Source organism: Lynx rufus, unplaced genomic scaffold (genome assembly GCF_022079265.1).
Source record: "Lynx rufus isolate CCGP_SWC_20201006 ecotype Redwood Valley unplaced genomic scaffold, mLynRuf1.p SCAF_10, whole genome shotgun sequence".
Taxonomy (NCBI): domain Eukaryota; kingdom Metazoa; phylum Chordata; class Mammalia; order Carnivora; family Felidae; genus Lynx; species Lynx rufus.
This window is the reverse complement of record NW_025814824.1, coordinates 30,216,137-30,228,565: the sequence shown is the minus strand read 5'-3', so window position 1 is coordinate 30,228,565 and position 12,429 is coordinate 30,216,137. Positions and strand designations below refer to the sequence as shown.

The following is a 12,429-nucleotide window of genomic DNA, read 5'->3' as shown; positions in this document are numbered from 1 at the left end:
GGCAGGGATGTGGGAATGAGTCTGAAGGCAAAGGGAAGGTGGGGTAAGAGAGTAAATATCAGGAGCTTTGAGACAAAGAGAGACGCAGAAAGTCTAATGTTATCTCTCTGTTGGGATCATTCATCCAATAAGGCTAGTGATTTCAGTAGGGAGGTTTTGAAGAGATGCTGGTGCTGTCCGACACGCTCCCATAGTGCCCTTTAGGGGGAGGGGAGAGAGAGCCAAGGGGAAGATGAGGGCATCATCTAGTCCTCATGCTTCTCCTGTCTACCTCAAAACCCAGTCTTTCAGGAAGTAGTCTACTGCCACTCCACCCTCACTGCTGCCCCAGAGCAGTGAAAACATTATCTGGAGGCCCTCAGGGTTGGGATTAATGTCCTGACCTATGATATAAGGATGATGGCAGGCATAGAGCCTACTGAGAAGCTCCTGTAGGGCCCCAGACAACACGGAAAAATAGGCAAAATTTGTCTTCTGGTCTTCAGTCTCCTTTATTTCTCTGCCCCTCCCCTTCTGTTTGGATCCTCTCTTCTCAAGCCTCTTCTAGAGACATGCTTGATTCCACTCAGTTGTACTTTTGAGAACATTTCAGTCTGTGGGTTTGCCCCTCCCTCCCTTTCCTCCCTTCCTTCCTTCCTTCCTTCCTTCCTTCCTTCCTTCCTCTTTCTTTCTTTCTTTCTTTCTCTCTCTCTCTCTTCTTCTTTCTTTCTTTCTTTCTTTCTTTCTTTCTTTCTTTCTTTCTTTCTTTCTTTCTTTCTTTCTTTCTTTCTTTCTTTCTTTCTTTCCTGAGAGAGAGAGAAGCAGAGGGAGAGGGAGAGAATCTTAAGTAGGCTCCATGACCAGTGGAAAGCTGGACACAGGGCTTGCTCTCACAATGACGAGATTATGACCTGAACTGAAATAAAGAGTTAGATACCTACTTAACTGAGCCACCCAGGTGCCTCTGCCTCTTCCTTAACTCTTAAAATGAGTGCCTTATAATTATGACATGAAAAGCTCTTTTAATGGGGCATTTAAGCTGCAGAACTGGTAGGAAAAACCCCTTCCAGGGCCAGGCAAGTTGGGACAGGGAACAGATTCCTTCACACTGCTGTAATTCCACTGGACAGATAGACATGATCTGTATATGGAGCTATTTCACAGTCCACCTGTGAGCTGCTTACTTGGCTGCTGTGGGATTGAAGAGATGTACTTCTCTATCTCATTCCTTTTATGTGAGACGTTCACGGACACTTGTTAGATTTCCTGACGTCCTTCCTACTTCTAACTCATGGGTGAAGTTTGTGATGGCCCACCTACTTATGCCTGTCTCCCAGAATGAAAAGTATCTGGGGAACTTCAGTGTTGATCCCATGGCTGGAAGCCAATTTCCATAATTTTTCACTGCCCTCATTTTTCAGGAAGACTAGCTTTATGGGGAAGAAACCAGAAGCCTCTAACAGTTTGCCATTAGTCTAGGTTGCCTCTTGTGGGTTTTATTCATACTCTAGTGTTGCCAGAATCATCTCCAACGAGTGTCAGCAGATTTTCAAGGCCACCTGAGAGATAAAGCTCTTTTTTCCTACTTCCTCTGGCACCTGCTTCCCTAAGCCCCCACCCACTGGCTACTAACTTCCTTTGTTAGAGGGCTTAATTCTACCCTTCCTCTTACAGATGACACAGCTAATTCTGAAACGCATGGAATCAAGGTAAAGTCTTTTTTTGAAAAAGCGCAGAACAACATGGCCTCCCTGGCCTGACAGTTAACTGGCCTGGGGACTAGGGACAGGGTAGGGAGGGTGGGGCATAGGGTTCATCTGGCTGCAGCTTTAACCAACAGAAAAACTGTGATGAAAGGACATGGTGATTGCAGCAGGAAATGTAGCATTCTGGGCCAGGCCAGCTTTGCAAACAGATAAGCCTATTTGAAGGTCAAATGTGGCATCTACTGGAGGGAGGAAGAGAACAGTGGTTTCACCACACATTGTATTAAAAAGATTAACTTGGGGTGCCTGGGTGGCTCAGTCGGTTGAGCTTCCAACTTCGGCTCAGGTCATGATCTCATGGTTTGTAAGTTCAAGCCCCACGATGGGCTCTGTGCTGACAGCCTGCTTTGGATTCTGTGTTCTCCCTTTCTCTCTGCCCCTCCCCTGCTCACATTCTGTCTCTCAAAAATAAATAAATGTTGAAAAAAATTTTAAAAAAGATTAACTCATGTTGAACATAAAAGAAACTTCAGAGGTTGGCCTGAGATCAAAGCTATCTTTTGTTATTTCTCAAATTTTGTAGTAAAAATCACCACCTGTCGGTGTCTCTACTTAGTCCGTAGTTTTATTACCCTATTACAACACCCCTTTGGGAACTGGCTTTTCTCAGGTGGTATTCATTAGACACAAAAGGTTGATAGTTTTATCTTCCCTAGAAGAAGGGGCTTAGCCTTGTATTCTAATTTGCAGTTTCTTGTTTTTTTCTGAATTGAATCCATCTAACTGGGAAGGATTAAAGTTACTGAATTTCAAAAGGATTAAGTAAGGACCCTGGAGACTTGTGCATGGGTTCCTGTGTGAACAGATGATGGACTGTCAAATTCCACCCAAGAAAGGATTCTGCATTTGACATCTGTCCTATCCTGGGTCATCTCTATGAATCAGAAGGGGCCTTGAACTTACGTGGTCACATTTGAGAAAGAAGGACCCCTTTCTCCTGAGTCTTGTCTGAGTGGAGTTGGTTCTCTGCATTTTGATGGTGGATGTTTGTCATAGCAGAGCCACTGTTTTGAGTCACAAGCCCTTGATGTCACGACTGTTGGGTAACATCACTGTATGGTGTTGGGGTCTACACCATAGGAAAGGGCCACTTATGGTTCTGGGGAGAACACTTAGTGCACACAGCAGCCTAGAGAGGGTGGACTTTTCCAGTGGTCACAGGAGCCCCTTTGTTTTCTTTCTTCTCAAGCTGTGTGTGACCAGGCAGCAAAACATTCAGAACTTTACTTCTTTGATTTTTAGGCGGAAAGGTCTCATCTTGAACATTTCTTCCGGGGTGGCCCTCTTTCCCTGGCCACTCTACTCCACGTATTCGGCTTCCAAGGTGAGCAGCGGCATGCAGTCCAAGTTTCCTTCTCCTTCTGCTCTTGTTTCTCCTAGCTGGCATTTTCCTTTGGACTTTGGATCATCTGGCAAGCTGATGGACAGATTTGCCTGGAGAGCAAATGTACAGGGGGCTTCTGTGTACAGGGCTCATCAGCAGACATCTGGGAACCATGTCAGCAGATGCCCATGGGTTGATGAAGCCCTGAGGCAGCACAGCTGGACAAGCGCAGTCCCCATGGGACTCCAGGCCCCACTCAGCCTCTTGCTTGATAGCCCTGCTCCTTTGCTTCCAGCAAGTAGCACTGTGTCTTTCTTCTGTCCTGGAGGCCTAGCCAGGTGGCCCATGCCTTAGTCATAAAACCAAACCCTCAGAGGAGGGGGTGTTCCCTGGCACTGAGACAAGGGAGAGCCTTCTCTGGGTAAGGTCATCTATATGCAGTGGCCCTAGGCATGTATTAATCCCAAAATATATGTTCCTGCTCATTGAGGGAGTTCTTCCCAGGCCAAGAAGTCCTAACTCCCATTAGACAAACTGCTGCATTTTAAGGTAAAGCAGGTCAGCTCCCTGCAGTCCCTTTAAGATCTGAATAAGTTGGCTCTGAGGACAAAGCAAGCTCTCCCCTTAAGTGTTTTCTCCTTTTTCCTCCAGGCTTTTGTGTGTACGTTTTCCAAAGCCCTGCAAGCGGAATATAAAAGGAAAGGAATCATTATCCAGGTGAGGTCAACAGCTCTGAGTCTGTGGGACTGGGGCTAGGAAGTGTGGATTCCCATGGAGCTGAGGTACTGCTTCCTGCAGGGCAGGTGGCACATGCATGGCCAGGTGGGAGGGTCTGGATGACACCACGTGAGTTCCTGTGACCCTCGCAGTGGTAGCTGCCACCGTAGTTGCCCTAGGTGCTGGAGGAGGAAATGGGGCAGGGTGAGTGAGCACTGCATCATGATAGTGTCTTGGTCTTGTCTGACCAGCCTTTACTCTCTGACTCAGGTGCAGGAGATAGGTTTAGGCAGGAGGAATTGTGGAGAAGAAGCAAAAGAAAACCGGGCAAGAGATCTGTATTGAAAAGAGGCGGTGGTTGGGGGGTAGCAGCGGTTGGGCAGTGAGTAGCATTTGTGAAGGGGGTAGTATTTGTTGGGGGGTAGTGGCCGTCGAGGGGTGTAGTGGCGGTCGGAGAGTGGGTAGTGGCAGTGGGGGGGTAGCAACGGTTGGGGTAAGCAGTGGCGGTAAGGGAGTAGCAGCGGTGGTGGGTACTCTGGGACCTGTTCATCTGTGATAGGTCACAAAGATCCCCACCCTGGTTCTTGAGCGGTTAGAGTAGAAGTGCTTGGCTTCTTCTTTCACCTACAACAGCAGAACCATCGTGGAGATGACCTTGTCCCAACCTTAAACAGAGGAGGGTTGTCACAGCCATCAGCAGAGTGTGCAGTATGATTCTTGAGGTGTCAGTGACATATATGTGCTTGGCTCAGCAAAATAGAGTTAACTGCTTTCTGGAACTTGGAATAAACAGTTTACAGAGGTTTTTTATTATTGTTTGGGAAGAAGCTTTAAGACATACTATTAGAAATGAAAAGGTACACTCACAGTTAAATCTGTAAAATCATTGCTGTACATACTGATTTTCAATTAAAATACTCAGGTGAGAACATCTCAGATGGCTGTTCCTATAAATTAATCACTTATAGGATAAAGGCATATCAATATGCCATATTCAATAGGCAGATAATGAGTTAATGGTAGGAACTTTGCAAATAGCACTTTCATGGTGAATGATTATAACAACCCTGTCACTAGACCACAGTTCTGTTCTCTGCCCTGATGGTCTCAATTGTCACCTATGAGATACTTCCCCCTCTTATCCATTCTCTAACTCCCAGCTGAAGATAGATTCTTTTTGCAACAGTGCTGCCCATATAGGCTAAGTTTCCTGCAGTAAAAAATAACTCGTAAAATTTCATTGGCCTCAAACTGCAAAGATTTATTTCTCATTCACTATAAGCTGGTAGAGAGGATTAACTCATTGTAGCCATGCAGGGACCCAGGCAGATGGTGCAGCTGCCATCTTGGATATTGTCAGTTGACATGCCAGAGAAAAGGTGGGAGGAGTTCTTGAAGATCTTGCTTTGATAATTAAGGGCTCTGGGGTCAAAAAATATAAGAAGCATGCGTTCTCAAACCCAGTTATTTCTGTATCTGGAAACTGGGTTTAAGAATGCACGCTTCTTATATTTCTCTAAGAGTAACACTTTGAGATCTTTAGAAGAAAACTGTTATACAAATTAATGACTGTTAATTTCTATGAGAACCAATTCAATTGGATTGATCGACTTATAATTAGATTCAGTTATGAAACAACACAATTTCAAGTGTGATATTGATTAAGTTTTGGGGTGGGGGGGGTTTGGAGCCGATGGCCAAGAAAAAATTCTTGAAGACATCTTTGGTGCAAAAAGGTGATTTTATTAAAGCATGGGGACAGGACCCATGGGCAGGAAGAGCTGCACTGAGGTTGTGAAGAGTGGCTGGTTATATACTATGGAGTTGAGGGAGGTAAAGTCAAAAAGGAGGCCTCCAGAGGGACTTTGATATGCTAAAGAGGACTCAAAGATACTGGAGGCCTGGCTATTGTCAAATTAAGGTTGTTTTCCTGTAGTAAGGCATTAGCATAGGACAGTTGGGAGTTTCTGGAGAAATGTTATACTCTGTATTTGTCTCAAGTATTTGTCAATTGGCTGCAGGTTATAAGGAAATTTAATTTTACCTGCCATTTCCTTCTTGCCTTTGTTCCCCACATCACTATGGAGGCATGATGTTGGGGCTCCAGGAAACTGAGTCCATAGGTTTCTGGAGATTAGGCTATTGATAAGATTGCCTTTTTCTTGTACTTTACTAAGATATTTATAAACTGATGGAGACCCATGCCCTGTACAACTGTGATCTCTACAGTTAACCATTTATTTTCTTTCCTTTCCTTTGTTCTTGGGCAGCCTGGCATCCCTGAGGAATATCACACATATCCCACAGGGTGTGTGTGTGTGTGTGTGTGCGTGCATGCATACACTAGCTTGTATTTTGCCCTCAACATGCCTTATGCTCCCTCATCAATGTGAAGAAAATGTGATGTGAGAAAAAATAAAACCAAGAAAACAAGCATGGATCTTTTTTTTCTTTCTAAAGATGTTGAGGTCTCTGTCTGGGAATAAAGTAAGAAACCCCATTATGAAATCTCGTGCTAGGACACAGTGTGGTGAGATCACAGGTGGAAACATGCTGTTGAATTTGCAAGGCACAATGTGTGATTGTTTATTTTTCTTACCACAATAGGGAAGATCATCAGGTATGTGCCACTCCTGGCTCCTAACTGAAGTGTGAAAGTGTGAATCCAGACAGCTTTGCATTGCTCCAGCTTTGGCTGTATGTGTTGGAAATAAACTTCTCAGATAATGTTGCCAGATAAAATATAGGACATCCAGTTTAGTGTGAATTTCAGATAATAGTAATTTCTTTTTTGGTATAGGTGTAGGTCATGTAATACTTGGGACATATTATACTTTAATCTTTTTCCTTGTTTGTCTGGATTTCAAATTTTACTGAGTGTCCTACATTTTTATTGTTGAAATCTGGCCACCGTGTCTAACAGATAACTCATGTCCTCAGTCACCCCATGTACATTTGAACCACCTGACATGGTTGTGGCTAAGGCCTCAGCTTGAGTTAGTGATAAAGTTAAACCAGAAACCAGCCTTTCTGATTCACAGCTCTGTGCCAGTTTATGCCTTGTCAGTGCTCCATTATCAGTTAAGATCCCGAGACTTTTTACAGGAAGAACAGAATTGGAAAATGAAGAGGTGGTTAAAATAAGTGTTAATTGCTCAGGTGTGGGCAGATTGCTCCTGTGTTATGGCCTTTATTTCCCATTGTAGGTGCTGACTCCCTATGCTGTTTCGACCCCAATGACAAAGTATCTAAACACCAACATGGTAACCAAGACTGCTGATGAGTTTGTTAAAGAATCACTGAATTATGTCATGATTGGAGACGAAACCTGTGGCTGCCTCATCCACGAAATCTTGGTAACTGATAAATTCTTTCTCAAAGCAAGAGAGGCAGGTGTGCAGGCAACCCCAGCAGAGCTCTTCCTTGCTATTGGAACAGTCAACCGTTTCCTCTAGTGCTGCCAGAGGGTATGCTACTAAGTAGTAATATAGCCAGTTAAAGAGCATATGTGGCAAAGAGGAGAAGCTGGAGGCCTGGGTGCTCAGACCATAGATAATCCCAAAATTGGCAAATATCACCCTTGGCTGCCTCACTTCTTTCCTCAAAAAGTAAGGTGGCTTCCTGAGTGCTTGGGAAGGGCAGACCAAGACACAGGGAGCTTCCCTGGGTGGGGGTGAAAGGGGTTGCTAATGTCTTCTCTGGCCCCCTGTGTTAGGAAATGTTTAGCTAACTGGCTTTCCAGGAAAAAAAACCCAAAACCTTTGATTTATAGTGTTTGCTGATTTCCATGGTTTAAGAACTCCCCCATGGCTGAGTTTATAGCTACCATTGTGTTGTCATGGCACTTGAATTTAGGAGTGTGCATGATTGGCTCTTTTGGGCAAGAACAAGCTGGCTCTTGCACAGCATGGACTCCACCAAATGTGGGAATAAAATTCAGTGGCATACGGTATGAGGAGTTCCTACTGTCCCTAGGCTGCTTTTAGAAGCAACCACAAACATGAAACACAGGTAGATTTGACTGTTGCATGCTGATACTGAAAACAAACACACACAGTGTCAGGGCAGTTCTGTTGCCGGTATCACCAACACATTTTAGACAGATCTTTACTTTCCCTTCATATTTCAACTGTCTCATGTTGAAATGAGACATATTTCTCATATTTCTCCTCTGCCTCATGTGCTTTTCTACCATGGGAATTCGGTTTCTCCCCACTGTCTCTTTCTCTCTCAGGTGCTAGAAGGATTCATGGGTGAATACACTAAATCTTCCCAAAGCATTCAATTACCTCTTGGGACTTACAGAGACTCTACAAGAGATACTGAATTGACTTAGAGAACTACTTGCTACTTTTACTGTAGAACCCCAACAGTGTGCAGAATCACCAATTTAACATACACTTTTACAAAGTGGACATGCAGAAAGACCGTTAGATATTTATTTTGCCTATTGCTGATCTGGTCTTTCTCCAGATTACCACTTGCTGTGTGGTGGATAAACAAATGTACAATGAGTTTAAATTTAGTTTGATCTGGTAATCTAAACTACATATTTAGAAAATGTGCTTTTGTCTATTATTTAAAGTTTTCAGTCTTTCTGGGAGCATCCCTTTCTCCTGACTCTCTCACTGAGATGATATTGGGAAGAAAAATCTCCACTATTTCCTGCTGGTCCTTAAGTGTGTGTGGCTGATGTCCCACATCTACCTGGTGCTTGATGACCCTTTCTGTCCATTTGGCTTGGCCAGTAAACTGCCAGCTGGTAACTGCAGACCTCTGAATCTCTGCTACTTCCCTCATCCAGCCATAGCCCTGCAGTCCTTCTGCAGCTTTGGTTCATAAACATGCTCTGGCTCTCACTTCCACATCACCATCAACATGGACTTGACTCATGCTGGATAAACGAATGTCAGCACCTCCCTCACCATGCTGAGATAATGTTCCATATCTCCCCCTTTGCCTTCAGTGCCACCTTTACTTATTTAACACAGTTTCATATTCTTTATCTGAATCCCCTGGTTCCCCAGCCCTCTACCCAGCCTAAGCCCAGAGGACACACATATCAAAGGACACACATCCTCTGGGATGTTGATGTCTTTAATGGAATCCATCAGCATTTAGAAAATGTTTTCTTGAGCCAATAGCCTATCTTGCAGGGATGTTGTTTTGCTATATAATGCAATTCTAGATGTCAAAAGCTGAAAAAAATGTTTGGCTTTTCTTTTTTGATTTCTTTTTTTGGTAATGTTTCCTTGTTTGTTTGTTTTGAGAGAGAGAGAGAGAGAGAGGTAGAGAGAGAATGTCAAGCAGGCTCTGCACTCTCAGCATAGAGCTCAATGAAGGCTTGATCTCACAAACTGAGATCATGACCTGAGCTGACATCAAGAGTTGGATGTTTACCTGACTAAGCCACACAGGAGCTCCTCTCTTTTGATTTCTTATGTAACAGATCAGATCTCTTCTGGCAAACAGATGCCAAGTACAGACTAGGCAAAAGAGTCCTTGTGCCTGTCAAAGCAAAAGAGAAAGCAAAGGAGAAAACACAAATCATTAAAGCCAATTTAGTGTTTGCCGGGACTTAGAAAGATTGTTGAATCTAAAGTTATGAGTAATCAAGTAGAATCGACTGGTAAACAAAAAACCGTTCCATTACAAAAAGGCAAGGCAAAGACAACATGCTCTTTACTCCCAAGGAGTTTTAGGGCAGGAACTGACATTAGAATGGGATCTCTAAGGTAGAGTCTGTGTGGTACTTGAGGATACCTCACTTAATCCTCCTAATCATTTAGTAAGGTAGGTCATTTGGATCTTGTTTTACAGTTGAAGAAACTGAAGTTCAGAGCTAGATCAGATGCCCAAGGCCACTTGACTGGTAATGGTGAAGCTAGGGTTTAAGTCCACTTTAGCTCAATGTCATGCTTTTCCTGGTTTCATCTATACCATCCTTCTAGGTTGGTATGGGGTAGACAGCAATGGAGATGGAAGAAGGGACATTTTAGAACATTTTGTAGGGACCTGGAATCATTTATTTTCTTTATGGATGACTTCACTAAGCCAAAATATTTAGTTTAAGGCAGAGCTAATGAAAGGGCTTGATTTTGCTGTAAGATTAAAAAGCTCTAAAGGGGAGAAAAATGAAGTCCTTGAGGAAGAAGTTGCATTCACTCATTGACTTGGTTGGTGGAAGAAGAGTTCTACTTTGGTTCCCAGAAGCTGTCTTTGGTCCCCTACTTAGAAATATCTCAATTAATGCAATGGTCTGAGAATCTGAACTGTCTGAAGAATATGAACACTCCCTGAAAAGCTCACATCTTCCTCTGGTTGAAAGCCTGTTGTTTCGTGGGGAGCAGGAATGTTGGATGCCCAAGATTACAATGTAGACAAAATGATTTATTCTGGGGGTCTGGACCAGTTTTATAGGACATGGGTATGATTTGAGGGCAAGAAGCCTTCCAATGCTTGTGCCTATGCCTGACATGCAGCCAACTAAGCATTCATGCCTTGGCTTGAAGCACCCTCCTCCTTTTCCAAGAAAATGCTCTGTGTTAGTAATTTATACCTTGCTGTGTCAGACTTTTGTTCGTGAATTCATCTATGCATTTGTGTATTTGCTTAGCACCTATTATGCCTCAGGCATTGTGTAAGGTAATAAGAGCATTTCTGACTGTTTTCTGGAATCTCATTTTAGTAGAATCTTGGTAAAAAGAACCTGAAGACACTGGGGAGATTGGGCACCAGGAAGAGGAAGTGCTTACTAAGAGAAGGAGAAAGGGGTGTGGGGTGAGTTCTGAACAGAGTTCTCTTAATTTAGAATTTCTTCTGGGCTGATTGTACAAGTGACTGTTTTGGTTTCTGAGAAAATCTTGCTTGCTGAGAAAGTGCTACAAAATTTTTAAATTTTAGCAAATGCTTAAAAGATTTTGAGACTTAAGTTCAGTAGTCAGAAAGATATTTTTAGGGGCGCCTGGGTGGCCCAAGTGGTTAAGTGTCTGACTCTTCATTTTGGCTCAGATCATGATCTCATGATTTGTGAGTTTGAGTGCTGTGTTGGGCTCCATGCTGATTGCTTGGATCCTGCTTGGGATCCTCTCTCTCCCTCTCTCTACCCCTTCCCTGCTCATGCTTTCTGTCTGTCTCTCAAAATAAATAAACTTAAAAAAAAGAAAAATATTTTTAAAGATAATGACTATAAATTGAGATGTTTAGTTGTAACTTGTTTGCTCTTCTTTTTTCCCCCCAAACACTTGTGTTTTTGTCTATTTAAGCGGAGCTTCCTGAACCTGATCCCATCCTGGGTTTTGTACAGCAGCACATTCCAGAAGAAATACATGGACTACCTCAAGCACAATACCAACACCATATAGTCCAAGTGGGCTGATGCTCCATCCAGCATTGTTCTCCAAGTTCCGTGTTGGCTGCAGAAAACTTATGAGCAGACCAGCACCTGCCACTCCTCTGAAGCTGGAGATGCTGTGTCACAAATACAGTACTGAAAATACAACTTTTTTTTTTTCCATTTTACTTGAGTCTGGAGATCTTTGGGAAAGCTGTAGTGTAAAAATGTGTTGTGCAATGGGGTTTTGTGGCTTTCTTTGTGAGAAGATGGGAGTGTCTATAGGAGAAACTAGAGGAATTTCTACATGGGATTATAACATAAATGTGGTGAGAAGAAAGCCTTTGATACTTGGCATATTCAGAACAATTATACCTATAAGCTACTTTATAGCTATGTTAAAGAAAGTCTGAAGGGGACACCTTGGTGGCTCAGGCAGTTAAACGTCCCACTCTTGATTTCTGCTCAGGTCATGATCTCTTAGTTTTATGAGTTTGAGCCCCAAGTCAGCTTCTGTGCACTGACCATGTGGAGTCTGCTTGGATTCTCTCCCTCTCTCTCTGTCCCTCCTCTGCTCATACTCTCTCTGTCTCTCTCAAATTAAATAAACTTAGGAAAAAAAAAAGAATGTCTGAAGTTACTAAACTTTACCAAGACTGCTCTAGTCCTAGAGCACTCAACCTGAGCTCTTTAGAGACCCAGAAAACTCTAGGGGAAGGTTGTGCAGGCAACAGCTGCATCAGGCCAGTTTCTGGGACCCTCCCATTTCAACTAATGCATAACCAGCTTTATCTATTTTATTTATATTTGGGGTTCTATGTCAGGCTGTGCTCACAAAAATAAAACAGAAAAGCATATATTGATAAAAATAGTTTAAAAACCATTACTCTAATGCAGGAGTTGATACCTGCAGAAATGAAATTTTTGTAAGTCTCCAGCTTTAAGGGTGCTGGGCTGAGGGCTTTACTTGTCAACACATGGGGATGGTGTTTTGGGGAACTATTAGCCGTCAGCTCTTGAGGGAGTTGGAGGAGGAGCACAGCAGCAGGCAACCCTGTTTTGGCTGGCCTTGGTCAAGAGTGTTTCCCCCATGACATCACCGTGCTCTAGGTGCTGCTGACGCTTGGTGGCACTCATCTTTTCTGAGACCATCATTGGCATTAGTAGTGTGAAAAAAGAATTTATGTACTGCTGCTCTATTTATAAAAGGAGTCTGGGAGATTTGGTTGGAATTTATGGGACATTTTGATATTCTGGGGGGAAGCACAGGGTAGATAGAACATTTAAACCCTTGGTAAGGTTGGAAATCA

General features: G+C 43.3%; 1 protein-coding gene across 1 annotated transcript in view; it reads left to right on the top strand.

Moving 5' to 3' along the window:
* The window catches only part of HSD17B3 (hydroxysteroid 17-beta dehydrogenase 3), a 53,696-nt gene extending 42,525 nt beyond the window's left edge, over positions 1–11,171 (top strand). The window contains exons 7-11 of the mRNA XM_047097827.1: positions 1,654–1,688; positions 2,988–3,069; positions 3,721–3,786; positions 6,993–7,142; positions 11,052–11,171. Of these exons, the coding sequence (XP_046953783.1) occupies positions 1,654–1,688; positions 2,988–3,069; positions 3,721–3,786; positions 6,993–7,142; positions 11,052–11,150 (432 nt within the window). The 3' untranslated portion in view covers positions 11,151–11,171. The remainder of the gene's footprint in view (positions 1–1,653; positions 1,689–2,987; positions 3,070–3,720; positions 3,787–6,992; positions 7,143–11,051) is intronic.
* Positions 11,172–12,429: the final 1,258 nt, after the last annotated feature.